General features: G+C 32.2%; 14 protein-coding genes across 14 annotated transcripts; 7 read left to right on the top strand and 7 right to left on the bottom strand.

Annotated features, from left to right (window-relative positions):
* Positions 1 to 330: 330 nt before the first annotated feature.
* On the top strand, positions 331 to 7,026 carry ELE39_001116 (large secreted protein; the record flags this gene model as incomplete). Its single annotated transcript, XM_067344155.1, has 1 exon — positions 331 to 7,026. The coding sequence occupies one exon, from the start codon at positions 331 to 333 to the stop codon at positions 7,024 to 7,026; it is 6,696 nt and encodes a 2,231-aa protein (XP_067200193.1).
* A 389-nt stretch (positions 7,027 to 7,415) lies between these two features.
* Positions 7,416 to 7,997, top strand: ELE39_001115 (small GTP-binding sar1; the record flags this gene model as incomplete). The annotated part of the gene is made up of 1 exon (XM_067344154.1): positions 7,416 to 7,997. The coding sequence occupies one exon, from the start codon at positions 7,416 to 7,418 to the stop codon at positions 7,995 to 7,997; it is 582 nt and encodes a 193-aa protein (XP_067200192.1).
* A 158-nt stretch (positions 7,998 to 8,155) lies between these two features.
* Positions 8,156 to 9,175, bottom strand: ELE39_001114 (thioesterase of the a b hydrolase superfamily; the record flags this gene model as incomplete). Its single annotated transcript, XM_067344153.1, has 1 exon — positions 8,156 to 9,175. The coding sequence occupies one exon, from the start codon at positions 9,173 to 9,175 to the stop codon at positions 8,156 to 8,158; it is 1,020 nt and encodes a 339-aa protein (XP_067200191.1).
* Positions 9,176 to 9,689: 514 nt separating this feature from the next.
* On the top strand, positions 9,690 to 11,363 carry ELE39_001113 (ORC CDC6 like AAA ATpase; the record flags this gene model as incomplete). The annotated part of the gene is made up of 1 exon (XM_067344152.1): positions 9,690 to 11,363. The coding sequence occupies one exon, from the start codon at positions 9,690 to 9,692 to the stop codon at positions 11,361 to 11,363; it is 1,674 nt and encodes a 557-aa protein (XP_067200190.1).
* Positions 11,364 to 11,508: 145 nt separating this feature from the next.
* On the bottom strand, positions 11,509 to 11,991 carry ELE39_001112 (translation initiation factor eIF-5A; the record flags this gene model as incomplete). The annotated part of the gene is made up of 1 exon (XM_067344151.1): positions 11,509 to 11,991. One exon carries the CDS (start codon positions 11,989 to 11,991, stop codon positions 11,509 to 11,511), a length of 483 nt encoding a protein of 160 aa, XP_067200189.1.
* Positions 11,992 to 12,228: 237 nt separating this feature from the next.
* Positions 12,229 to 12,973, bottom strand: ELE39_001111 (uncharacterized protein; the record flags this gene model as incomplete). The annotated part of the gene is made up of 4 exons (XM_067344150.1): positions 12,229 to 12,688; positions 12,739 to 12,795; positions 12,851 to 12,924; positions 12,971 to 12,973. The coding sequence occupies 4 exons, from the start codon at positions 12,971 to 12,973 to the stop codon at positions 12,229 to 12,231; spliced, it is 594 nt and encodes a 197-aa protein (XP_067200188.1).
* Positions 12,974 to 13,299: 326 nt separating this feature from the next.
* ELE39_001110 (uncharacterized protein) lies at positions 13,300 to 13,482 on the bottom strand (the record flags this gene model as incomplete). The annotated part of the gene is made up of 1 exon (XM_067344149.1): positions 13,300 to 13,482. The coding sequence occupies one exon, from the start codon at positions 13,480 to 13,482 to the stop codon at positions 13,300 to 13,302; it is 183 nt and encodes a 60-aa protein (XP_067200187.1).
* A 277-nt stretch (positions 13,483 to 13,759) lies between these two features.
* On the top strand, positions 13,760 to 14,146 carry ELE39_001109 (60S ribosomal L40; the record flags this gene model as incomplete). Its single annotated transcript, XM_067344148.1, has 1 exon — positions 13,760 to 14,146. The coding sequence occupies one exon, from the start codon at positions 13,760 to 13,762 to the stop codon at positions 14,144 to 14,146; it is 387 nt and encodes a 128-aa protein (XP_067200186.1).
* A 703-nt stretch (positions 14,147 to 14,849) lies between these two features.
* On the top strand, positions 14,850 to 15,965 carry ELE39_001108 (putative low complexity; the record flags this gene model as incomplete). Its single annotated transcript, XM_067344147.1, has 1 exon — positions 14,850 to 15,965. One exon carries the CDS (start codon positions 14,850 to 14,852, stop codon positions 15,963 to 15,965), a length of 1,116 nt encoding a protein of 371 aa, XP_067200185.1.
* Positions 15,966 to 16,097: 132 nt separating this feature from the next.
* On the bottom strand, positions 16,098 to 17,102 carry ELE39_001107 (uncharacterized protein; the record flags this gene model as incomplete). The annotated part of the gene is made up of 1 exon (XM_067344146.1): positions 16,098 to 17,102. One exon carries the CDS (start codon positions 17,100 to 17,102, stop codon positions 16,098 to 16,100), a length of 1,005 nt encoding a protein of 334 aa, XP_067200184.1.
* A 243-nt stretch (positions 17,103 to 17,345) lies between these two features.
* On the bottom strand, positions 17,346 to 18,011 carry ELE39_001105 (40S ribosomal S3; the record flags this gene model as incomplete). Its single annotated transcript, XM_067344144.1, has 1 exon — positions 17,346 to 18,011. One exon carries the CDS (start codon positions 18,009 to 18,011, stop codon positions 17,346 to 17,348), a length of 666 nt encoding a protein of 221 aa, XP_067200182.1.
* An 832-nt stretch (positions 18,012 to 18,843) lies between these two features.
* ELE39_001104 (uncharacterized protein) lies at positions 18,844 to 20,484 on the top strand (the record flags this gene model as incomplete). The annotated part of the gene is made up of 1 exon (XM_067344143.1): positions 18,844 to 20,484. The coding sequence occupies one exon, from the start codon at positions 18,844 to 18,846 to the stop codon at positions 20,482 to 20,484; it is 1,641 nt and encodes a 546-aa protein (XP_067200181.1).
* A 264-nt stretch (positions 20,485 to 20,748) lies between these two features.
* ELE39_001103 (uncharacterized protein) lies at positions 20,749 to 23,232 on the bottom strand (the record flags this gene model as incomplete). Its single annotated transcript, XM_067344142.1, has 1 exon — positions 20,749 to 23,232. One exon carries the CDS (start codon positions 23,230 to 23,232, stop codon positions 20,749 to 20,751), a length of 2,484 nt encoding a protein of 827 aa, XP_067200180.1.
* A 298-nt stretch (positions 23,233 to 23,530) lies between these two features.
* ELE39_001102 (uncharacterized protein) lies at positions 23,531 to 26,255 on the top strand (the record flags this gene model as incomplete). Its single annotated transcript, XM_067344141.1, has 5 exons — positions 23,531 to 24,115; positions 24,167 to 24,337; positions 24,388 to 24,912; positions 24,959 to 25,888; positions 25,941 to 26,255. The coding sequence occupies 5 exons, from the start codon at positions 23,531 to 23,533 to the stop codon at positions 26,253 to 26,255; spliced, it is 2,526 nt and encodes an 841-aa protein (XP_067200179.1).
* Between the last annotated feature and the right edge of the window lie 255 nt (positions 26,256 to 26,510).

The following is a 26,510-nucleotide window of genomic DNA, read 5'->3' as shown; positions in this document are numbered from 1 at the left end:
CATTATCTACCTTAATATTATCTCTCAGAACAGATATATATATTTAATTTAATGTGAAGATAAGAGACAAAAAAATTTATAACTCAGGCATTACTAAAGGGTCTGGCCTAATTTTTTTTTCAAAATAATTTGTTTTACTATGATTAAGTAATGTAAATAAATTTCAGGTTTTTAAATTTTTTTTTAAATAGCTAATACACTTAATTTTGTTTAGTAGTTATCTATGTATTTGTAATATAGTGCATTATTGAGAAATTTAGATCATCCCGCCGTATGAGTTACATGCTAACAAAAAAGAATTTTTTTAGTGATAAACCTGAAATCAAAAAGATGCACCAAAAGAGATTTATTTATTTATTAAATTTGGTGTTTATTTATTCAATATTCATTATTTGTCTTTTTTTAATTAATTCTGTCGAAACACAAATTTTGCTCAAAACCAATGAGTACAAAAATAAAAAAAGTACAAATAATAATTCACAGAGAACCCGAAGAAATAAAAATAGAAAAGTTTTAGGAGATTTTAGAAGTAAAAATAAAACATATCCCTTTGGAAATTTAACAAATTTTTCAAAAGATGCAACCAATAAACTTATTAAAATTAGAAAGGACGCACCAGCATTTTATGGAAATATTTATTCAAGAAATAATAAAACTAATGATTTATTAAGCTCACAATATAATAAAAAAAATATTAATAGTAGAGTTAATAGAGCAAATTACTATTCTTTTTTAGGTGGTAGATATAATTTAATGAATATTCTCTGGGATGATCAAATCGAAATTTACAATCCAGAAAAATCCCGAGAAACTAAGACGGAATATAAATGGATGAATGACAAATATTTAGGTTTAAATAAAGATGCTACATTTTCTCCCAATAGCAGCGATGAAAGAATCTATTATTTATTAAACAAAGGTGTTTCAGTTTCGGTACCGGATAATAAATTAATGAATAATGAAGAATTTCAAGAGTTTATAACTTCAAATATTGGGAATAATAGAACTCAACTCTTTGATAGCGATATTTCAGGATTATATAAAAATAATGATTCTTTAAGGTATTTAGGATTTAGGGATGGAGAAAGTAAAAAAAATAGAATTTTTAAAAATAAAGTTACACCTAGATTTCAAGAAGTAATGAATATTACTCTGTCTAATTCTGATCCAATTGATTTAATTCAAGAAAAAGATAGCTTGCTGCCAAATATGAAATGGACTCAAGATGTTTTATCTGAAATCCCTTCAATTATTCCGGAAAAAATGGTTAATTTTGAATATCAGCACATTCACGAACAAGAATCAAATGAACTAAGTGGACAGGAAGGAACTCTTCTTAAAGAATTTGTAAAATTAGCTGTTGATTTTTCGTTCCTCTCGGGCTCAAGTTTGAATGGAGCAGTTTGTATGTTTAAAGCTGTATTACCACTAATGAAAATTAGATGGAAAACATACAACTCGATAAATACTTCTAGAATGGATACAATAGTGAAAATTATGCTGGGGATTCCATTTTTTAAATATTTCGAAGAAAAAGAGAGTATGATCAGCTCGTGTATAAATATGTTTTTTTCAATGGATATGGATTCTGGAGAAGGTTTGTGCCTTAATAAATCAGGGTATGAAGGTTCAATAATGGGTATTTCTATCTTAGACTTTAAAGTAAATCAATATTACGATAGTAAATTGAAATTAATCAAAGAGAAACAAACCAAAAGAGAAAATAATGAATTCAAGCCGCATGATTCAGCTAATTTGCTTGAGATGATTTATGATGATATTTGCAACTACTTTTATGAATGTATGGATGAAGATATTTCTGATGAAGTAAATGAATACATATTTCAAAATGCACGTATTTTTGGTGTAATGGAGAATCAAAAAATTAACTTTTTTAAATCAAACCAAACTCCCTTATTTCCAGATACATCTGAAAGAAAATCGAGTGTAGATGCTTTGCCCTCTGATTGGTTTTTTGCTGCACTTCAACAGTTGTCACAAATTAATGCAGAACTACCAGAGTTGGAATTTCCCGGCCTTAATATTCGTGACCTTGGAAGATTATATTTTTATTCAGGAAGGCTAGGAGTACAACTACCAATAAGGCTCACTCTAAAAATGATTTATGAGCTTAGTGTTTTTGCAAACCACTCATCATTACTTAGAAGAACATTTTGCACAGAGACACTTCTGAAAATAACAAATTTCAAAATAGCAGATGTACTCTGTAAGGTTTCATTTTCACCAGTCCCATTAAATTTTGATCCTAACAAGGTTTACAAAAGTTTGAAAGATTTATTAAATATGATTTCTTTTACACCAACATCATGGAAAAAGAGACCAGATCCTATTTGTTCTGAAGCTGAAGTAGTTTCTGAGAAATATCCAAATGTTATTTATCCCCCAGATTTTATTCAGTATTACGCCTTGCGAGACAAGTGGTCTCTTTATAGATCTCTAGGTATTCAGCTGTATGGGAATCTTGCGATCGAAAACGGAGAATCTACATTAAGTATTGTATCAATGATACATTCACTCATTATTGGATATATTAAACTTAATTGGGATGAATTTAAGAAACTTTATGTTAAGGTTGGAGTTGTTGATCCAGAAAAATACTATTCACTTCTACTTAGCCAACGTAGAGGACCTGCACTTATTGAACTTATTGCATTTTCACGAATATACAGTTTTAAAATAAAGGTTTATAAAAAAGTTTTGAGAAATTCTAGAAGGGAAGTGCATTTTGAGTTGGATGAAGAAATAACAAAGGTTATTGAACAATTGAGTAATATAGATTACTATTCTAATGGGAGCTATAATAAAACTTCATCTTGTAAACTCTTACGATTACTAGTCGAAAAGGAACTGTCCTCTGGGTTTTATCAGGGTGCTTTCAAAAGAAATATTTCAGATTTTAATGAAGAAATTTATGAAAAAGTTAAAGATGGCTCAAATTGGACTTGGGATGCAATACTTCCAGTTTATGATGCGATTACTAATAAAAAAATAATATCAAACGAAATTGGTGTTCAGATCGAATATAAATCCATTCTAAGAGAACATATTGACGCAGATTATGAAATTTTAGAAAGTGAAAATGGAGAGAATGCATTGTTCCCTTCATTTGTAATAATTCAAGGTGAAGCAAAAAATTACACTGATGATAAAGCAAATTGGAGGAAGCCATCAAACAACTATTTTGGGCAAATACTTAATAGTGGTTCAAAAACATCGATTAGTAAAGAGGATGCATTAAATAATAAACAAAGCAAGATTCAGAGTACATTCAAGGTAAATAACACTAGTTTTCGATTAGAAAATGAGTTTATACCGTATTCTGAAAAATATTATCAATATAATATTATCATTCAGCCTCTCATTTCTTTTCATCAAGCCGGAGTATATGAAAGCAGGATATTTATTAACAAAGTTTTCAAATATAATCCACAAATTAACTGGGAAGATCTGGCAAATAGATTGGATTTTGAATACTTACAGAGTATAATTTACGTTGGAGATATTTACAAGGAGAAAAAAAACTTGGAAATAGATACTTGGAAGCCTGATGAGCAAAAAAATAATATAATCAATATATTTCCTGAAAATAAGTTAAATACAGAAACAGATCAGGATGATTCAGAAGTAGTTGAGCAAATTGCAAGAAAAGAAAATATTACTTTAGCTAGAAATGAAAATAAAACCAGCGCTGATGAAATTCTTGCGGAAAATTCAACTTTATTAAATTGTTATAATACAAATTTGAATCCTGAAAATCGAGATGAAATTATAGTAACGAGAAAACAGGAAAAAAAATATGGGCACACAACTCGAACTCTTATGCCATATTCAACTGAAGAAAAAGATCAAATTCAAGCTAAATCTCCGAATGAATTTGAGTCTGAATCAGAGTACATAATCATTCCAAAAAAGAAGCCTTGGAATAATTTTGTAAGTTTACCGAAGGTTGGAGTGATGAACAGTGAACCTGAATTTTCATTCATTCCTCTTAAAGGTGGTTCTTTATTGCCCAATAAAGTTAAGGAAAGTAATAATGTATTTAAATTAGATATGGAAATACTCTTCAATATGGCTAGGGAGTTTTGGATGTTACCTTTAAATGTTAGCTCTAGAGCCTTGTATTGCTTTGGAAAAAATATTTCTCTTTTTTTAAAAAATCCTAGCCCAATTTATATCCCTCAAATGTTAATATATGATCGTATAATATCTACGGTAGTTTCATTACTTCCAGTTGTTGACAATTCAATGAATAACATCAGGCCAATAGAGTTCGTAATAACCGTGTGTGAGATGGCACTATTAGAACCAATCGATTTAGATCCGTTTTTGAACATAAGTAAAAATAATATAAATTCTTCAGAAGGAACAGACAATAATACTGCAAATGATTTAATGAGAATTTTTGGTAAAATGCCAGCTATAAGAAATATTTGTGCAGCGGTGGCAAATTGTTTGCATTTATCTAATTATGGGAATGAATACAGAAATTTAGTGGATAAAACAAGTAGATCAGAGTTCTTTAATAAATTCACTCCCAGCTCAGAACAAATAATCTTAATACAAAAATTAGTTCCAAGATTCCCCGAAGTTGTAGTTATTATCAGGAATCTATTAAGAATGATCCACTTTATCGGAAGGAAAGGAATTTTTCTTGATAAAAGTGCCCTATACCAGATTGCAAAAGAACTTTCAATAGCGTTTCATTCTATATCGCCATATTTATGGAAACTTCAAATAAATTTGAATCAGCTTTATGGGACGGCGGTCGATAAAGCTGATGGTTTAAGGCAAGCAAGACGAATAGAGAAAGACTATTCTTTTGTTCCGATTTATGAAGAAGCATATTGGGCACAATATGATAGAGAGCTACTGCTGTTTACATGTGCTTCAATTCTTACAAGCAGAGGTGCTTTAACATTAGTTACAGCAATAGTTGTTTGCCATTATAGTTTTCTAAGAATACCTCTTTCAAAAAGAATTATAAGCACAATTCCAGATAGAAAAGACTTTGAGAACGATGAGAAGCTGGCTACAGAAACAGTATTCTTCTTCTTGAGGAATTTCACAAAAAACCCAATTGGTCTATTAAAATCGAAGGAATATAATGAAGATCCCATGGGTTTATTCACTAAAATTTATTCAGAATGGCAGGATCAAAACAATCGTAAACTGGGTATTGATAAGAAAAAGATTTCAAAAGAAATGTTCAACACAAAATTTAATTTTTTAATGTTCATCACATATGACAAATACGTTGATTTATTGCTTGAAAGCGGACAAGAGCTTGAAAATTCTGAGGTTAAATTTGAAAGGAGGGAGAACCAAGAAATTGATAACTTCACAAGATTGGAACGAAAGAGTTATTTTACAAAGGAAAGTTTTTACAACCATCTCCAAAGTGAAAGAAAAGAATTTTTTAAAGACAAGACCTATTTTGAAGACAAATTTTCAAGTTTTTGGGGATATAAGCCGAACCCATTTAAAAAAGACTTAAGAAAATCTCAGATAGGTTCTGGAATAGACGATATATTTGAATCATTATCACTTCTCTTATATTCTACCAGCTCTTACAAGGAGTTAATAAAGACAACATTTGCTTCTTCTCTTTCTCTTATTAACAAAATTTGCGAATTGGAACGTGACATAATTAAAAACTCTAAAAGCAATAATGCATATATTCATGTAGAAGGAGCTGATCAAGAGATAGTATTATTTGTTCTTTCAATGTGCAATAAGATGAAGGTTTCAAGAGAGAAAATGAAGCATGATATGGAATGCGCAAGAAACCCAGAAAGTTGCAAATTAAAAAGTATAGACCAAGGTTGTGAGATGCATCATCTAGAAATATTTGAAGTAATGCAATTTATTTATAAAATTCCAATTATGGTGTTCGAAATGAATCAGGAACAAACTATGATTCGAGACACCGAATTAAATAGAAGAATCTATAGCTTAAATGACACAAGCACATTAGCATCTTCTATTAGAATAGCGAAGGTATTTTACGGTGACTCAAAAACATCTTTCAGATATATGCCAATGGTACCTAAAGTAACCATAGATGATTTTGAAAATCTAAGAAATGGAGTGGGGCCAATTCCAATGGAAGCAATTTTGAAAGGAATGAACTCTGTGCCACAATCAACATACAATAGAGAAAGTTTCAAGTTTAGAAAAAGAACTGCATTTGACGATGCGTCGGACAACTTCTTTAATAGAAAGCAAGCTTCAGCACCTTTCCCATACGTGAATTATCCAAGAAATTCACAATCCCTCCCAGATTTGGTACCAATACTTAGGAGGTATATTCCATATGTTCCTGGGGACGTTGAAGGTAAAAGCTTACTACAGTTTATTAAAATTTCAACAGCAGTTATTGACCTGAGAAGAAGACCTATAAAAGAACTTCCAGATAGAAGCATGGAAAAAACGTTTAGATCCATTCTATTGGACGATAGAGACCTAAACGGATCAAGAGAATATTTAATTAGAATCTATGGGCTCGATGTTAATGAAATAATTGAAAAAAATAATCTCTTTGAGAAGAAATTAATGGATAATAGACATGATAAAACTGATTTTAATGTCTATTATGACGACATGTATATGATTGAAAATAAAAATATATGTACATACAATCAATATAAATTTCTTATTGAATACTTTAATAGTGTTAGACACGAAAAAATAAATCCAAATATAATACACTCATTTATCGATTTAGAAGAAGTAAGGAAAAGAAGCAAGAAGCAAAGTAGGATTGCAAGCGTTGGGGAGAGGATACATGACATGTTAAAGTACACTGCCTTATCAATATTTTCGGAGTTTTATTACTATTGGGCCAAATTTAAATACAACATAAAAAAATTTTCTTATAATAATCCCATGAAGGTTACAATCATTCCTTCAGATAAAGAAAAGGAGGAAAACCTGAGAAACAAACAAATTTCGCTCTACATCGAAGACAAGCTAGATGAAATTAAGCTGAACAGGAATAATGACTAGAATTAAATTCTCTTTAGTTATCAAAAAAAATTAGCCTGTAGTAACTTGTTAGTAGGACAGTATCGCCATAATTATTAAAGGTAAAATTACTCGCTCTTAAATCTAAAAACCAATGCCGCCCACTTTGCCGCCAAAGTTCACATTATGGGGGGTAAAATACAGTTTACAAAATAGTGATTTAACTGAGGGGAGAAAGAGACTTTCTGAAGATAAAATATTTGCAGCATTTGTTAATCTGTGAGACGGTGATGCTGATTGGTTAAAAGCTCTTGCAGAAGTGAGGTGATTATTATTTAATAAATCGGTTAACAAGTTGGCTGCCACCTGGTGATTAGTTACCAATAACTTCTAGATCTTGTTTGTGCATTTTGAAATTTCAAGAGTGAAAAATGTTTGTATTTTCATGGTTTCGTGATATTTTGAGCTGGTTCGGGCTCTCAAATAAATCTGCAAAGATTTTGTTTCTGGGACTTGATAATGCAGGTAAGACAACATTACTACATATGCTTAAGGATGACAGAATAGCAACTCACGTACCCACTCTACATCCTCACTCTGAAGAGCTCGTTATTGGAAAAATAAAATTTAAGACTTTCGACCTAGGAGGCCACGAGACCGCAAGAAGAATTTGGAAGGACTACTTTGCAACGGTCGATGCGATCGTATTTCTCGTTGATGCTTCTGACAGATCAAGGTTTGGCGAGACACGTGAAGAACTGAGTAATTTGCTTGAAACACCTGAACTACAAAATGTCCCATTTGTGATACTTGGTAACAAAATTGATATTCCGATGGCTGCATCTGAGGATGAACTTAGACAAAGTCTTGGTCTTTTCGAGCACTTGACATATGGTAGGGGAGAAAAAAGAGGGGATAACGGAATAAGACCTGTGGAAGTTTTTATGTGTAGTGTTGTTAGGAGGATGGGATACTCCGAGGCTTTTAGGTGGTTGTCTCAATTTTTGAGTTAAAAGGAAATTTAAATTTAAGTTGTAATTAATGGAGTTATACTTTTACAAGTGGAAAGGTACTAGAAGCATCTCTTTAGTTCTGTAAATGTTAGGATTAATACGAGAAGTGAATTATTCTAATAGATTTATAAAATTATAAATTATTTTAATGCGCTCTATTAATAGTATTCTAGGTCTAATATTATTTTATCTATTGATGTAGATAGTTCTTGCATCCATTCTCTCCTTGTCTTTGGATCATGCAGGAAATTGTGCTTACCGTCAATTTCTCTGATATCGAAAGAATTTTCATTCAACACAAGCAGCTCCTTCCACTTATTCATTGTATCTTTTGTGACTTTATTGTCTTGAGAGGCGCTCCATAATTGTGATTTAACTCCAAGTGGATACATGCAGTTATAAAGCGACTGATTACTGCAATACAATGCTTTATCTACCAAATTCATTTCAAAACTATCAAACATTCTGAAATCACATCTCAGTTGTTGTTCAAATTCCTCCCAAATATTTTTTTTAAATACATTTTCATTAATTCCCCACTTACTACATTCTTGTTTAAACTCTTCACCATTTAGCTCTTCGTTTTTTCTCCATGGACGTTCACATTCTGGAATGTTTGGTGGAAATGTAGACATAATAACAAATAGCTCTGGAAATATTCTTTTTTCCCTCAATAGTTGCACAATCTTATTTTCGAATCCTACTTGGTCTATTACTCCAAATTTAGTTGAAAATTCTTTCAATTGTTCAAACTTGATTCTTTTCAACAATTCAAAGCCTATTAGTCCTCCCATTGAATGGCCAACAATAACCCATGGTATTACTTCTTTAAATTCTGTTAGATTTATTTCCCCAAAAAAGTGGCTCTTAAAAACCGGATAAAAATCATTTAATAATGTAGTAATGTCTTTATAACAAGCTTCTTGAGATCTTCCTGCCCTGCCTGGGAGCTGTAGAGCAAGCAGCTCTATCCCATTTTCCTGAATATAATCTAATAGTATATTAGAAGACTCCATACCAACATTTAAATCTTTCTTCACGAATATTTGGTCTGAACCACCTGCGCCATGAATACATAGTAACCTGAAAGTTGGTTGGTTTATGCTTCCAGAGTTAATAAGATGAGAATTAACCTTCTTGTGTGATGGAAACCATCTATCAAAATCTGATTTTGTCATCTTCTAAACTATTATTTATTAATTATTCTAGTATCCGGTGCATCTTGAACATTGCATTAAAGCGCTTTTTTTTTTGCGCATGAATTAAGAATCGAATGTTGAAATAATTGCAAGCAATAACATAAATAACTTGAGTAGAAATAGGGAAATATTTCACTTAATACGTTGTTAAAACATACTTATTTCCTTCTTTAAAGATCTAGTTGTGCAAATTCAACCTATTTATAGTTAACTATTCTGGCCTTTATTTTTTTTTATTTACCTTGAATAACGTTATTCTATGCGCCAAAAAATTTGCATGTCGTGGGGTGACATTGTTCTTATTTAACCCACACATGTTGGCATGCCGGCAAAGGTAAACAAAAATCGATAAAAATTAATTTAGTGTTATTGTAGCTGTCATCTTCTGCAACAGCCGTTAATATTAACAAACCTGACTTCATATTTTCAAATCTGATGTTCAAATTATAAAGAAAGTTGTATCGAATAATTTGAGTGATGAGTAATTATTAATATGTCTACCAGAAGAAAAAGATTTAGGTTTCGTGATGATGGTTCTGGGGATGAACAAGTTGACGAAAATCTACAAGCTTTTGTAGATAATTATCAGCTGGAGGAATTCTGTACAAGAAAAATACTAAAAAGCCTAAAATCAGAGCCCTCTATTGATTGGGAATTTTTGGGTAGGGAAAATGAATTTAAAGAAATTTCAGAATATATCAGAAACTGCATATTAGGCAGTAATTCGGGGATTATTCACATTTCTGGCTCTCCTGGAACAGGAAAAACGTGTACAATAAACCGTATTTTAAATATTCTAGAAAATAATTCATCAAAGATCTTAGGATTTTCAAAGCCTACAAATTACAAAGTAATTCGTACAAATGCATCAAAAGTTGCTTCATATTTTAACAAAAACTCAGGTTTGACGAATGGGATTTCACTTTATGTTCACTTATTAGGACTGATGAAGTTTCAAACTCGTATAATTGAAGAGTTTAAAAGAATTAGCAGGTGTGAAGGATTCCAGGAATGCGTTCTGTATTTCATGAAACAAATTTCAAATAAAAAAGCTAAGTTTGTCTTATTCATTGATGAGATAGACTTAGCTCGTGGCAACCGAAATAATGAAGATGCTGTTCTTGAATTATTCAAAGCAATAATCAACTTTCCAGATTCGGGATTAGTGCTCTTAGCAGCTTCTAATACTGTACAAATAGGAAATGAGATAATAAAGAAAATTGGAATTAAACTTAAGAATAAAGGAAGGATTAAGCTTATGGTTTTCTCACCATATAGCCATAATACATTAAAAGATATAGTTTTACAAAGAATTGATCGTGCGGGCAACTCTAAAAATGATTCCATACTAGATAAGGCTGGTATTGAATTGTGTGTTAGAAAAGTTGCGAGCATTTATGGAGACTGTAGGAGAACATTAGATGCATGTTATTTAGTCTTAGGAAAGTTTTTATTTGAAAGAAAAAGCCAAATCCAAAAGGAACAACTAGCCATAAGCAATGAAAGTGAAAATAGCGATTCAACTCAATTAGAAAATTTAAGCAATATCTCTACAAGAGAAAATAGCCCTAAATTGAATAGGGGTCCACTCAGCTCACAGGAAGTCAATAATCCGCATAGATTGAGAACCAGGTCAATGCCAGCAAGTGTTTCAGTACCTATTGGTAGCTTTCAAAATGTTATTGGAAGAATTCACAAAACAAACCAGGGAAGACTAAAAATAATTGAAACTCTTCCTCTTCATCAGCAATATGTCATAATGGGAATTATTCTTGCAGTTATTTATGAACAAAATCAAATTAAAGAAGGCAATAGTAGTTTTAAGACTGAACAAGAGGGGTTTTCAGCTCACGAAATAACTAACACTAGGGCATCAATTTGCCAATCAATGAGAAAATACCAGCAAATATGCACAGAATTCATGACTCCTCCTGAAGAATACAAAGACTTGCTCGATGCCCTAGAATCAAACAACATAATATCTATCTCAAATGGCACCGGGATTACGAAAAAAAGAAGCAGTTCCTTTCACAGAGGTGCGGCAAGAGCTAACTGCAACAAAGAATCTAAGATAGAACTTATGTTCCCACCAGAGAACGTAATTAACGCGCTTACCTCTCTACCCAAGCTCGGACAAATATTCTCAAACCTGCTACCTTCGTCATAAAAGAAATTCAATCCACAATGTCGAAGTCCTTAATATCAAGTTTCCAAACAAAATAAGAAAAATAGGCAATTGCCGAAAAGAGTTAGAACCTCGTCTACAAAAGGAAATTTCTAAGTAATCTATTTTTGCTTAATTAACAATAGGCTCATGCCAACTCTTTAGCAGAGACAATTTTTTCTGTTCCACATGCAGCAAGTACTCCAACAAGAATTGCCTTACCTTCTGCATACATTTGCTGGATCTGAAGAGATACCTCATCAGGGTTACCTTCGGCGTCAGTTGGTAGTGCTAAATCATCTTTAGTGGATCCACTTTCAGTTAGAAGTGATGTAAAATTGTCGTGGATATCGATCAATTGGTACTCGCTTCTTTTTACAAATGGAACTGCCATATTATGTGATGTCGGGCAAACATCTTCGTATTTCTTATTTGTAAATATGTCCAAACCAACAATATGAGCTTTTGCGTGGCCATGTTTACCAGTTTTGGAGGTCGACATATCAACAACCTTACAAGGCTTTCCTTTCAACATACAGTATCCATTCTTTTTGATTGAACCGGCAGCCATTGGATAGCAGTGGGAAGCTCCTGCGTCAACAGAGTCGAATTGCTGCTCGTCTTCGGACATATTCAAATTCAATAAAAGCTAAAAAGAGTGCAAAAACCAAGACTATAAAAATCTTTAAGAGGAGTTATTAACCTGAATCCGTCCTACGATTAGTTTCTCGCGTTAAAAAAAAATGCTAGACAAGAGACATAAACAAAGGCGGCGTCACTATTATGTCATGATTCGCCAAAAATATACGTAGTCACAATAAAATGCACAATAAAATGCAGTAAATATAATTAAAATCTCAAAGTTGAGCTATTTCTTCAGTGGAACGGAAACCAGTGACTCTGGAAGTCTCTCGATCGAGTACTTATGGTTGGTCACGTACATTATTGGCACCCCGGGGATTCTACGTATCCTCCTTTTTAGTTCTGTATCATTCGTTCCCACTATGTAGCACTTGTGTTCAGTTACTCTTTGTACTATACAATCATCCGCATAAGTCCCCTTATGTAGACAATGCAGACGTTTAAATCTTGGATCTCTAGCTAGTTTCAAAGCCAAGTTGTAACGGTGACCCATCTTTTCGAGCTCCCCAATTACACAGTCAGTAATACAAGGAATGCACTTAGCTACAAGACAATCCATTGTTCCCTTGAATATATCTAATTTGTGCTGTATAGAAAAGTTAATAAAGTTGGTGTCTAGTAGAATGTGGAAGGGAGGGCCCAAATTGTTATTATAATTGAAAAATAAGCTAGAGGGCACATTTGGCCTAAAGAAATGCTGTTACAAGCATAATCTAATAGTTTTCTGAAAACTTACACTTCTCTTAGTTTGTCATTCTTTTCACTATGTACATTGATCTTATTCTGTTTATTTCTAGGTAGGAATAATTAAAATATCTGTTGAAGAATAGATATCTCGGTCAACTTACTGTTTAACTCTATTATCATTGGGGTTCAAAATACGTTTCACCGCTGCAAATTTTCTAGTTCTTTTAGCTACACCCTGTAAATAATTAACACCAATCTTTAGCAAACTTCGTTTGACGTACCATTTACCTCAAAAAAATAACAGTTCATACAATTTGACTACAGTTATAATCTCATTAATTGACTTATAGTGTTAAGAAATAGGTTTTAACGGTAAATCTATTATCACTGTTCATAAATTTACTAAACGGGTCAAAGAAATCTATAGAGGATCGGGCGGGAATGTGAATTCACTGAAAGAAATATTAACATCGAGAATAAGAGAACATCAGTATTTGAGATTATACAAACTCACATAAATAGCTAACTAAGTTGGCCTGTTTGTTTTGGGAAATCATATAAATGAGCTAAGACTCAAATAAATATAAATTGTTTAGGAGTAATAACTACCTCAATAATTCGAATTATCAATGACTGGGTCCTGAATTACTCCTTTGAGGTGGCAATGCAAAAGAATATGCCACCAACTATGTTTAATATCGGCATGAATATAAATACATATTTTGGGATTATGTAAACACCTAGCTTCCGTTTCCACTGTGAGAATCCAATGAAACCTTGCGATGAATGCCATAGATGAGTGTACGAATGGCAGCTATTATACAAAGACTAAAATAGGCACGACTTATAATTTATCAAAATTATGAAAAAAAAGGAACACATTTTCGGTAGAACAAGCTTCAAAAAGTATTCATCATGATACCGCCCGAAGACGAGACGTTGAGACGCCATAGTCTAAGGAAATCAACATTAAAAAGGTGCGGGCTAGGCAGCAAGTCGCTTTAAAGCAAGACGAACTATCAGTGAAGTTGTTAATAAAGAGTCTTTTTTTAAACTAGGACACAGAGAAGATGCAAATTTTTGTAAAAACTTTAACAGGAAAGACCATCACATTGGAAGTTGAGCCTTCCGACACCATTGAGAATGTTAAGGCAAAGATCCAGGACAAAGAGGGCATTCCACCTGATCAACAGCGTCTGATCTTTGCAGGAAAGCAATTGGAAGATGGCAGAACTTTATCTGACTACAATATTCAGAAGGAGTCTACCTTACATTTGGTGCTGAGACTTAGAGGTGGTGTTATTGAGCCTTCCCTGGCAAACTTAGCACGTCAGTACAATTGCGAAAAGATGATTTGCAGAAAGTGCTATGCAAGGTTACCACCAAGAGCAACAAATTGCCGCAAGCGTAAGTGTGGGAGAACAAGCCAAATTCGTCCAAAGAAGAAACTCAAGTAAACTATTTGCCTATGATATTAATAATACTCGGAGCGGAGTTCCTGTGCCCCCCGCTATTTACCCTTTGGATTAGGGTTTTAGCGGACCACATACCTTAAAGCAGCATTTATTCTTGAAAGTTGCATTTAATTCTTGATCCAAAATTTCAGGAAATGCTCGTCTTATGATAGAATTTATATCTAGAAATTTCTAACTCTTATTTGAACGAGGTGACTTCTTCTGAGTTCCTATTAATACGGCAGCTTCATTTTTCTGTATGTCTGCTTTGTAGAAACTCAGTTTCGCAAGTTTCTATGCCTGCTTATTGTCTGTATTTCATCCGGAGAGTGGCCTATCTAAGCTTTTTGGCTTGAATTGGTCTTAATCTGCATCTGCAAGATTTCGGCAAAGATTCTGCGATAATCTTGACCAAATTTACAATTTGCTTATTGCCAAAAAAAAACAAAGGGTGATTGTTCTTAATACTTAACTATATTTTTAAGTTGCAAGTTTACAATTTGATCTGAAAATGATTAGGCGCCAAACTATGACTTTTATATGTTGTGTGATGTCTATCTGTGACTCATCGTTGCAAGAAAATGTTATGATGAACAGAAACGCCTTTGAATTAATATTACTTTACAAACATTAAGAGATTTTCGAAAATTCGATATATAGTTAGATATAAGTAGTTTACATTGCATGCATAAATAAATCTAAAAGAATGTTTATTATTGAAAGAGCTTTAAGTATATTTACACTAATATACGAAATGGAGGCTAAAATCGGCCTAAATGAGTCTAGAATTCCGAAAATAGGGCTTGAAAGCTCAGTTTCAAGTCTAAATCCCGCTTTAGATGGCTCCAGTAAAAGAAGCCCATCATGTTTTAACACTGGCCTTATCCCAAATCAATTAGTTCTCAATGCTTCTCTTTTGAATGAATTAAGACAGGACCCTTCTTCAGGTAGCAAAAGTATTCCTCAAAATAGTGGAGATAAACCAAATAAATATGAAGGTAAATCTGAGTATTCAAATTATAAACAATATTCACGAAAAAACAGCGAGAGCAAAAATCTAGCAAGAACATCTTCAAATTCCCAAGCTAATGCTCGAAAGTTGGACTTCGAAACAGCAAGTATTTTTGAAAAGGTGCAAATTAAAAGTGTGCCCAACTTAGAACTTTCAAAAATCGTTTCTCCAAGTGCATCAAACATTCAGGCAAGACAAAATTTTGTTTCTTCAAATTCGTCTTTTTATTATCAACATCAATCAAAGCACAAACCAAATATTCAAGAGGGCAAGGTAGATTCAAAGGATAGAAACATCCTGGCGTCTTCTCCAAGATTTGTGAGAGTCAATACTAATCTTGTGGATAATTCTTTGAATTCACATAGAATACAAAATATTGCTAAAGGTGCAGCTTTTCCTGCAACTTCACTACAACCTAGAGTTTACAACAATACCAATGTTCATGGAACATCCTGGAGAACTGTATGGCCAAATTCAAATCTTATGTCAAATGGAGGGATGAGCGATGCAATAGCATCTCCTGTATCAACTAAATCAATGAACAAATTCAGCCCTGCGAGCCCACAGCAAATGTTCTCCCCATCCAGCAACAGCAAAATCAATTCTAATGTAAAGTACACAGTTACACCAAATCCATCCGTAGTAAGGTATATTGAGCAGAAATCTGTTGAAGGACTTGCGTCACCAACTGGGTTTTCGCCTCTTGCTTCTCCTACCTACAGAAAAAATGTATCTCAAAGCAAATCAAGTAGTAATGCATCGCCTCCAAATTCTAATCTCAATAATTTAACTTTCAGCTACAAAGGTTGAAAAATATTAAAATATAATAATTATTTTAAGCTTTTACAAAAAATTTAAGTCTAACTACAATTAATCGTGAATTGAAATTTTTATTATATAGGATAACGAATATTCTAAATGCTAGTTCATAAAACGTCAAGCTCATACTTTCTTCAGTTTAATTCTAGATCTGGCTTGTTGCTTATCCTTTTTCTCTTGATATTTTTTTTGCTCTTTTGGACTCATTCTACTCACTTTAATAGCTTCATATCGAATTTTTTCTCGCCGTTTGGCCTCTGCTTTCTCATTAACCCCACTGTTGTTCATTTTAAAGAATGTTTTTTCAATTTGTAACCTGTTGTTTTTAATATGTTGAATTGTCTTCTCCGGAAGCTCTAAAGTTTGTAGAGTTTCGCAAAGAGATAAAATATTCTTAAAAAGATAATTTAAATCTAAAGTATGATGGCTCGTAGTATCAAAGTCATTTTTGGAAGGGATTTTTATACATGCTTTTAGCACACTTGTAATCTTTGAATAACTATTAGTTAGCCTTGGGCATGTAGTTTGGTCAGAAATATAAATATAATTTACAAGCCTTTCTGCCACTTGTGAGGACATAAACTTTGAAAATGAACTAGAACTTATTAGAAGCTCAACACATGCGTTGCTGTTGGCATAAATAACATTACTTTTAGGGAAATTATTTATCTTTTTTTGAGAGCAGTGAATTTCGATTTCTGGATAGTCGATTAAAGCGCTTTTGAGTTCACTTTTATTACATACGAATAACACAATTGGCCCCATTTTATCAATGGGGATTTCAATATATACCTTATCGTAATTTCTTAAGAAAGGCTGGAGTAAAATTCCAGTAAGAAAATCTTGTCTCGGCTTGCAAATGACATTCATATACACAAATGGGCAATTCTTTCTTCCAGTCGCAAAAATGTCAAATTGACTCCAAGAATCTAGCCAAAATGATTTTTTTATTAATGCTGATCTGCTAAAATTGGATTCCAAAAACTCTCTAGAAGAGTTAAACCAATTGATTGCAACCTCATAATTTTCCCTAATCCCTCTCAGTAACACAATTATCATAATTAACAGAATCCACAATGCTATTAATTCCATCCAAAAAATCTCAAATAGCTCTTGTAACCCAATCATCTCGCAAAATTAAGACTGATCTTGGAGATATCGTTAGTGCGCCCTAACGGGAGTTGATGTGTACTAAATTAACAAAATAATCTCAAAAAAAAAAGTTTTAGACAAGGATACAATTGTGAGAAAAAGAACAAGTAGTGAGTGAAATAAGAATTAAAATTTGGATAATGACTGGATCTTTTCATGGAAAAGACCATTAGCACAATTTTGAATAATAATTCTAGTTATGATCGATAAAATTCTATTCTACTGGCTAACAGGATATTCTTTAGGTTCTCTAACCATAACAGCGTCAGGTAGTGGCTTAGATGGACCAGTTTTACCTTCTGGGTCATATGGAAGCATAATCTTAACCTGCACTCCCAATACACCCTGTTTCATCATGACATTACGAACTGCCTTGTCTACAAAATCTCTAAAAGGCTGGCCGGTAGCAATCATATAACCATCTCTGAATTTCATACTCTTTGCTCTTTGAGCTCTAAGTTTACCAGAAACAATGACCTCACATCCCTTAGCACCTGATTCCATAACATGACGTAATACACCATAGCATGCTCTTCTAACAGCAACTCCCTTGAGCAGCTTATAGCGTAAGGATTCAGCCTGGGCCATTGCACAAAGCCCTCTGTTCTCAATACGCTCAGCGAAAAGCTCTACGCTCCCCTCCGGGAAGTTGAATCTTTTTTGAATGAGTGAAGTCAACTCGCGAATTCTACGGCCCTTTACACCAAGAACTTCTCGTGTGCGAGTTGCTCTTATAATGATCTCGGTTTTAATTGGAGTCACTCTGACTTCAACGCCTGCATAACCATCTTCTGCAAGAGTACAAGAGAGGAATTCGTTCAATTCTGCCTCAAACACTCCATCATTGATAAATTTACGCTTCTTGGAAATTAATTGAGGTGCCATTTTAGCCTAAATTCGAAATCTTCCAATCTTTGAATAAAACTACCTTAATTCCTACTTTAAAAAAAAAAAACAGGTCTTCTTTGTGTCTTACTCCCTTGTTATTTTTAATAGGAAAATTACGTTTTTAAACCAAAGCTATTGCCTTAGCGCCTTTAAATAATTTAAATATAATGCTATTTATTTATTTCGACCTATTATTGAACTCAATTTTGTAGCTCTCCTTTTTCATTCAATGATCATATAGTCTTTAGTTGCCATCGTCTTATTTAATAATTACATTTATAGACACGAGACGGCGTCTCAACACTCATTTATATGTTAGAGGCGCTTGTTTTTTTAGTAGAATAATTTGATCAATTTTATAAATACCAATTGGCTTTTAGTATAAATTAATTTCCCAATAAATTCCATTACTATATACAAACTCTAAAAAATAAGCCATACCTCTCCTTAATAATTCTGCAGTATATCAACAAGAGTTAAATATCCTATACCCTCATTTCACTACCTGTAATGCTATAATACTATATTCTACGATTTAATGTGTTTAGTTTTATTATGTTTATTTCTTTTTGCTATCCCAAATTTATTTTAGATATTGATTATTTTTAGATTTTACGGAGCATGTCCAAAACTGTTCCCGCCACAATTGAAAATACAGGTATTGGATTGACTAATAAGATACTCTTATATAGACAGAGATAAATTATAGTAATAAAAGTCTAATTTCTTGGATAGGTTGTTTTAGGCGAAATTATTTGTTATCTTTTTTTTACATAACTACAACTAACCTGGAACGTTGAATACTACAGAAGCAGGCTAAAATGCGAGTATGAGATACAATTCTAAATTAAGATTTTTAAGGTCATTTATTGGGCTCATATTATTCGTAGGCTCTGTTAAAAGAATTCAGCAGATTTCTTCCAGCAACGAACTTAACAATGCAACAAATATCGATGATAATCATCGTGAAGGAAATTTCAAACAAAAACTTTCCGAAATTTTAAATAGGGGGAAAAGGTCGGAAAATAATGGAAGAAATCCATTTGATACATTTTTTGGAATGCTATTAACTGCTGAAGATTTTCGACACTTAGACCCTGAAAATTCAGCCCTGGAAAATAAATCCGAATTTCCTGTAATTAGCATGCAAAACCTTAATATTAGAAAAAAAGTTATTTCTGATGCTGGAACCAGTAACCTGAAAAAATCAGTTAATCCCGAAGAGAATAAAAGTCAATTGTTTGATTGGGGTACGCATACGAAAGTCTCTCACAATTTAGCACGTGATAAATTAATACCAAGGAACTCTCAAAACCAAATTACACAAACATTTCTTGATTTCTTTAGTGTTATTAAAAAAGGAGGCAGTGAAATCTCTAAAAAAAAATCCTACGGGTCAGTTTTTAAAGAAATAGTTGTGCCAAGCTTGATTACAGGTGTAAGTAATAGTGAATTAGAAGGCGCAACTAGAGGGATTTTAATGAATGAACTTTTAGTAGAAACTGAAGTAGGAAAAGCGTCAATACCAAAAAATCGTCCAGACGGGCTTCCGTCTATTTCTTTCATTGGAATAGAGAATGAAGTTATGCCGCTTCATGTTATTTACATAAAGGAAAATGATCGATTTTCATTCAAAACATTTCCGAACTTCGTGCCTCCTGACATTCCGAGAATTGCCGGTCAGAGACTTAAAGAATGGGTCATTTTGAAATACAAACAAATACATGACTTTTTAATGATTAGATCAAAGGAAGACTTAGAAAGTAAATCTTTGCTGAAGTCTTTGAATAGCTATGGAATTTATTTTGCAATTGAATTCAAAGATGATGCAGTTTGCTATCTTTCAGAGGTGACCAAATACAATTCCGGCGTGAAGAGTGACGTTAACAGTGATAAAACCCTTGTTTCGAGGGTAAGCCGAATTTTATTTTCCAGACTGAGACCATTTATTTCGTTTAAATCCACTTTTATTCCCTTGAAAATTAGTGAGTTCCGTTCACTATCATTCGTAGGCTCTCCTGTTTTAATGAATAAAGCAGATAACGAAGATGATTTACTAACTCAACAGGCTTTATTTTACTGGTCAATTGAAGCTGAAAAGTTTTTAAATGATTATAAAAGAAAAGACCATGTTTGCAATGAACGTGAGATTTTTTCTAATTCTGAATATAAGCAACATTGTATGATATCTCCTAATGGAAAGAATCCAAGGAACCCTAATTCTTATAATAATGGCTTTATTACTACGGTGTCTTGCTTCGGTCTGCACCCAGAAGGCACAATGGTATTATTTTCATATAAATCTCTTTTTTCACTCAGGGTATGCCAAAAAGATGGTAGTTGGAGTGATATAAAAGTTCTCTCTAACCAAAATAGAGCAACAGTTATATTTCACAGATGCCACTCCAGAAATAATAATAAAGAGAGCTTTTATTCTCGAGTTTCTACTGCTTCATTTTTTGAAGATTAACTTTTATATAAAATTCAACTCAGTCCACTTATATAAAGTATAATTCCTAATTCCGATTAAAATTTTTCAGGACTGTTGAAACTTTTTCTTTTTTAATTAAAATATATTTTATGCTGATTAAATGACTTCAATTAAAATTAAATAATTTTTAGGAATTAGAGATTTTAGGTTTTAATGTTTTTACTATCTTAGTATATTTTATTTAATAAAACCTCTAATAATTCTATACATTAATGTTAATTGCTCTGGGGATCTAATTAAAACTTATTTTAATCTTAGTAATTTGGTTTTACATTTTTGACACGCCCCCTTCGTTTTATTCAAAATTAAATCGAGTGTGGACCAGCTTTCACAGGAATAACAAAGTATTTCTTGGTTAAAAGATGATAATGTAGATGCGTCCGTTAGTGCAAGTTTTTCAGACAACGAACAGATATGTTGGCTTAATAAAGATATTTGCTCATCATAAGACTGCCTAGTTACTTCAATATCATCATTTAGATCGTTAATTCTTTGTTGCAGCCTAGTCACAGTATTTTCGAGCGTTTCATTTGCTTCCCTAAGTTGAGATTCAAAAACTTCGTGGATATATTTCTGGGGTTGGTTCCCACATTTTAATTTCTTCAATTCTGATGATTTACTAGGTTCCGAACTTGAATTAAGAAAAATTACCTCCGTTGATGACAAATCATTAAAATCTAATTTATGATTATTTAAGTTTGAAGATTCATTTGCAGAATTAAGTTGGTTCATTAAATTATTTATCGTTTTTAGTTGTTCATTTTTACTTTCTTCAAGTTGCTCTATTCTTTTATTTAAAATATTCAATTCGGGAAGAGTAATCTTCGGAGGTGCAGCTTCGAGTTTGCTTTTTGCTTCTCTCATATTAATCTGTAGTTCATTGAAATTATTAGTGTTTTGGCAAATACTTGATGGATGTTGATAAAGTGAAGAAACCAACACCACAAAAGATTCTTTGTTTTCATCAACTAAGCGAGATATTTCAACTATAGAATTATAGAAAGAGTTTTTTACGTCTTTCGAGACCTTATTGAAGAATGGATGAGCGATATTGTCTGATAAAAAAAGCAAATCAAAAACCTTACACGCATCTTTCAATTCAGCTGAAATTAGCTCAATATTATTTTTAATCTTTGAATATGTTTTTGTGTGTAAAATCTTCCTCATAGACTCCAAGTCAATGATTTTTTTGTGAGATCTGATAAATGAATCACTTAGCGACATATTTTCATCCTGTAAAGTGACATCTTCCATGAGTATTCTTTTCACGAAATCAAAAAATTGCTTTTTTTCCTCAATTTCAACACAAAACTTGTCTAAGTGATCTTTTATATCTCTTCTCAGTTCTAAGAACGCAATATGAAATGAATTTGTCCATAAAGTGTGTGTATACATCAAGTCCGGCTTTCTTCCAAGATTTAAAGCAAAGCTAAAAAGGCAATTGACTTTGGGAAAATACTTTCTTAAATTTCTAATATTAATGAATAATTTCGTTAAAGCTTTTTTGCTTTTATTTTGAGACTCAACTGATATCTTTGATTCGGATAATCTATGAAATTCCATTTTTAGCGCAACGATTTGTAAGCTAAGTGCACTTTGAATTGACTTCATTCCGTTCATTGACTTTTCAACTAATATATCCTTAATCTCGAGGCTATTAAATTTATTTTTATCTTCTGTACTGCAACTCAATGTCTGGTCAGCAATATTCTGCTCCAAAATAAATTCGTTTTGAAAAATTACTCCAGAAAAATCTATTAGATTTTTATTCCCTTCTCTAAGAATAACCAGTATTTTTTTGTAAATACGGTCGATAATGTTATCTTGGAAAGAGAGTTTTGTTATGTAGCAATTAATATGCTTACTCCAGTTTTCAACAAAAACTAATATCCTTTTGAGGAGTTCAGAAACTAGAGACTCTAACTTTAGAAAATTAAAACAATTCTTCTGTTTACAAATATTCATCCAAGAAGAATGTTCCTCTTCTAGTTGTAAAAGATTGACACGAGGAACCAGCTTTCTTATATTATTTAGCTTGTCATTTAAATTATTTTTATTCTGACTGTTGCTTTCAAGTAACTCCGTAATCTTCTGTTTATTAACCCTATCTTTTTCTTTAAGCTGTTTAATTTCATTTTTAATATCATCTTCGTTTCCCGTCCTTAGTTTTAATTTACCAATCTCTAAATTCAAATTATCTATTTCATTTTTAAGTTTTACATTATTAGCAAGATGTTCTTCTATTGCTTTTTGATGTTGTCTTTTCAAATCAAATTCTTTGATGTGTAACTGCTCATTTTCTATAATCTTTAAATCTAGTTCTTCTTGAAGGACTGCAACTTTCTCTTCCAACTTTTCATTTTTTTGGAAGTTCATTATCACACCATTCATCGGAATTAACCCTGTTAAAATCCCTTGCCCTGTTTTACCACTTTGACCAGTTTGTTGTTCCTGCCTTATGCTCTCATATGATTTAAACTGTTCCAGTTGGCACACTATTTCCTCTATTTCTCTTTTTAGTTGTGTTTCTTTATATTGCGAAGCATCAAGGCTTGCAATACATTCTCTGTGCTTGTTTTCCAGTTCCTCAAAACTACTTTTTAGATATTCATATTCATTCTCTTTAGTTTCCAGTGACTCTTTCAAAACTACTGTTTGCTGCTTTAGCTGGGCATATTTTTTTCTTAGCTTTTCATATCTGGACTTTAAGTCTAATTTTTCATCCATTTCAGAAAATATTCATAGTATTGTTTACTTAATTATTTCCGCTAAAGTATAATTCTGTGAAGTTATTTCTAACCTATATAATAGCCTTATTTATTCAAATCTTTCTGTGCTTGTTTTATATACTCGCTATGTTCAATCTTTTGTTGGGTTGTAAAATCAAAAAGCATGCCACTATTACATTGGCGCTACGGCGGGCTATTGATTGTTAGATTTATGCATGTGTTGGCTAGTGAAGTGAAATTGTAAAGTAGAAAACAACCTGAAAATAATGTGTATATAGTCTGGTATCTTCAAAAATATGAATTATAGAATTCCCTTGTTGGCTCTACTATACATACTCGGTAAGTTAAGTAACTTTATTAATAGTAATATTATACTCCAAAAATTAGGATTAATATGTTGTAATGAAATAAGTGGGCATTCTATCCAAGAAAAAGGTCTATACGATGTTTTCAAGTCTAGCCCTAACGATCTTCATTTATTAGAAGAATCTGATCTCAGACTTGAACATGAGGATAATCAAAATATAAATGATTATGTAAAACAATCGAACTCTATTTCTAAGATTGATCAAACTACTTCAGGAAAATCACAATTTTTCTCACTACTTAAAAAATTTAATACATCAAAACCACTAAACAAAGGAAATAATCAACAATCTAGTGAGCAACATAGGACTTTAAAAATAATCAGTCCAACTTTAAATTTACAGCAAAGACAATTTAAAATCTTTCCTGCAAAGAATCAAAAAAAATATATTTCCAAGGCTCTTAACTCAAACTCGTCCAAAAGATCTTTTGATCGTGTATCTTCAATATTGAATCCAGCTGAAAACAAAGGAATCCAAGTTATTAATGACTCACGAAATAGAGATATAAGATTTGTAAGTAAACACAAACCCACGATGTATTAATGATTACTTTCATCAATTCAGGAAATTCTAGAAAATGAAGATTTCAGAGAAAGAGAAAAAAATAGAATTGCAAATGAAAATGCATTTAGGAAAGAAAAGATTAAAGAAAACATGGAGAAACATGAATTTTCTTTAGTGGAACCAGAAGAAGATCAGATTGAAGTATGGGATGACACGCAAATTTATAAAAAAGTAAGTTTTTTCATTAAAAATCAAGGAACTAACTACGAAATTTATATTAGAATGAGCCTGGGGAAGAAAGAATATTGAAACACCCATATGAAATTGGTAAACCGAGAAAAATAGCAATTCGCAATCATCCTGAACTTAAAGGATATCAACAGAGTGATATAGATTTGTCAGAAATGAAATCCAGACAGTTAAAGCATAATCAGGAGTTGGAGTGTAAGTTGTTTATAAATCATTTAATTTCAATTTTACTCTCATTTCAAGTTATTGAAGCTTCTCAAGAAGCACAACATATGTTTGAAACAGCAGGGTCTCCATTCAGAAATATAAAAAAAGGAATTAATGACCCACTAAATGATGAAAGTATGGCAGTATTAGATATGCCATTAGGGTATACTCCCGATGGAATTAGAGATATTGTCGAGGAGTACTTCTGGGGAGATTTTCCAAACTTCAATTATGAGTGTGATAGAGTTAATCCTCCTGAAAACTTAGCTCACTTTTTTGAATTGGATTCAAATACTAAGAATATTTTGAGTATATTACCTCTAGATCACTCAAATATACTAGAACCTGGGGTGAGTACAATTAGTCCATTACTTTTCAATAATAATACTTTTATAGTTAAAAGATCTAATTTCAATACATCCGTTTTCGAAGAAAGACGTTAAAATACTAATTGCAGAAAGAAGAGATTTACTCACGGTTAAAGACAGACCTTTCTCACTGACCAGATCAATTTCAAAGGGTTTTAAAAATATTTTTTTTAGGAGGAAATCCAAAAAAGCAAAACAAAAGTTTCTCTCAGATCTTAAGAGCGCAATCATCGAATGGTCTAATGAATACGATTACGAGTTTCCAATGATTACCTTCTCTCCGAACAAATACATTTCCCCTAAAGTAATCAGAGAAGCTCTTAATAGTAATGAAAATAAAAATATGAATCTAGATCTTAAACAGAGATTAGAATTCACGGAAGAAATGTTTAAAAAAGAGGATGTTCCAATTCCAGAAGATTCTCAACTTTTTAATATCCATCTTTCTAGGCAACTGTTTCCACAATTAAAGTTTGAAGATATTCCCGATATCAAAGGAGTTCCAATAGAAGAATTAATTATTTTATCCTCCTCAGGAATATTACCTAATATGGGTGATTTTGAACATACTCTTAATTCAATCCGAAACGAATTAATAGAAGCTGAGAGGATGAAAAGTAGCTTTGAAGATCCTCTTGATCCTAGGATAGTGAGGAGGCATGTTCTAATTAAAGAGCTTCCACCTATATCTGCAAATGAAGACGAATTGGCGAAATGGGAAATGGAACAAAGAGAGAAGATGCTTCGAGAAGAGTATGATGATCATGGTCGTCGTAAATTTAAACTTCAATTATTGCCATTAGATAGATCATCAGATATTCCAAATATAAAATTAAAATCCCCAGATAAAAAAGTTGGCAAGGTTGAAGTTTCGGATGAAGAGGTTCAAAAATTGAGAAAGTATGAAAAGTCGATGTATCCTGAGTTTATTAAAAAGACAGATAAATTAAGTAGAGAGGTAAGTTTATTATTGTAACACACTAGCTTTCACTTTAAAATTTTAATTTTAGGCTGAAATAAGGAGAATTGCACACGCTATTGATAAAAGAGACCAAGTTGAAGCTGATCTAAAGAGAACACCTACCGCATTTAAGAGAAAAATCATAGTTGACTCATCTAACTTTATTTCTGAAGATGAAATGGCTAATTCTAAAAAAAGCAGCAAAGTTAAGGAGTTACAAAGACCTCACACAACAGCTATAACTCACCTAGACAGAAACTTTAGAAAAGCTGTAATTGATAGCTCTAAATTTAATTATGGATCAAGTACAGAGTTTGGTGACAACTTGAATGATAACTTAGAGTCGGTGGATCATTTGCAATAGGAATTAAGCCAAGTTACAAAATACTGTGAACAACTAAATTAGATGAGTTAATGACAAAACTACACAATTTTTCTTTTTATACTATTGTTAATAGCTAAAATTATGTCTTTTTTTGATAAACATTAAATTATTTTTAAAATAGCGAGCCTATCAATGTAATATTAAAATTCAATTCTTAGAATTCCCTGATAAACCGTTCTACACAATAATATGCATGAAATTAAAGACTCAAAGAATAGCACAAATAAAAAAAAA

The sequence above is a fragment of the Cryptosporidium sp. chipmunk genotype I genome (genome assembly GCF_004936735.1).
Source record: "Cryptosporidium sp. chipmunk genotype I strain 37763 chromosome Unknown contig_17, whole genome shotgun sequence".
NCBI lineage: Eukaryota > Apicomplexa > Conoidasida > Eucoccidiorida > Cryptosporidiidae > Cryptosporidium > Cryptosporidium sp. chipmunk genotype I.
The sequence above is the reverse complement of the archived record's forward strand: the minus strand, read 5'-3'. Positions and strand labels throughout refer to the sequence as shown.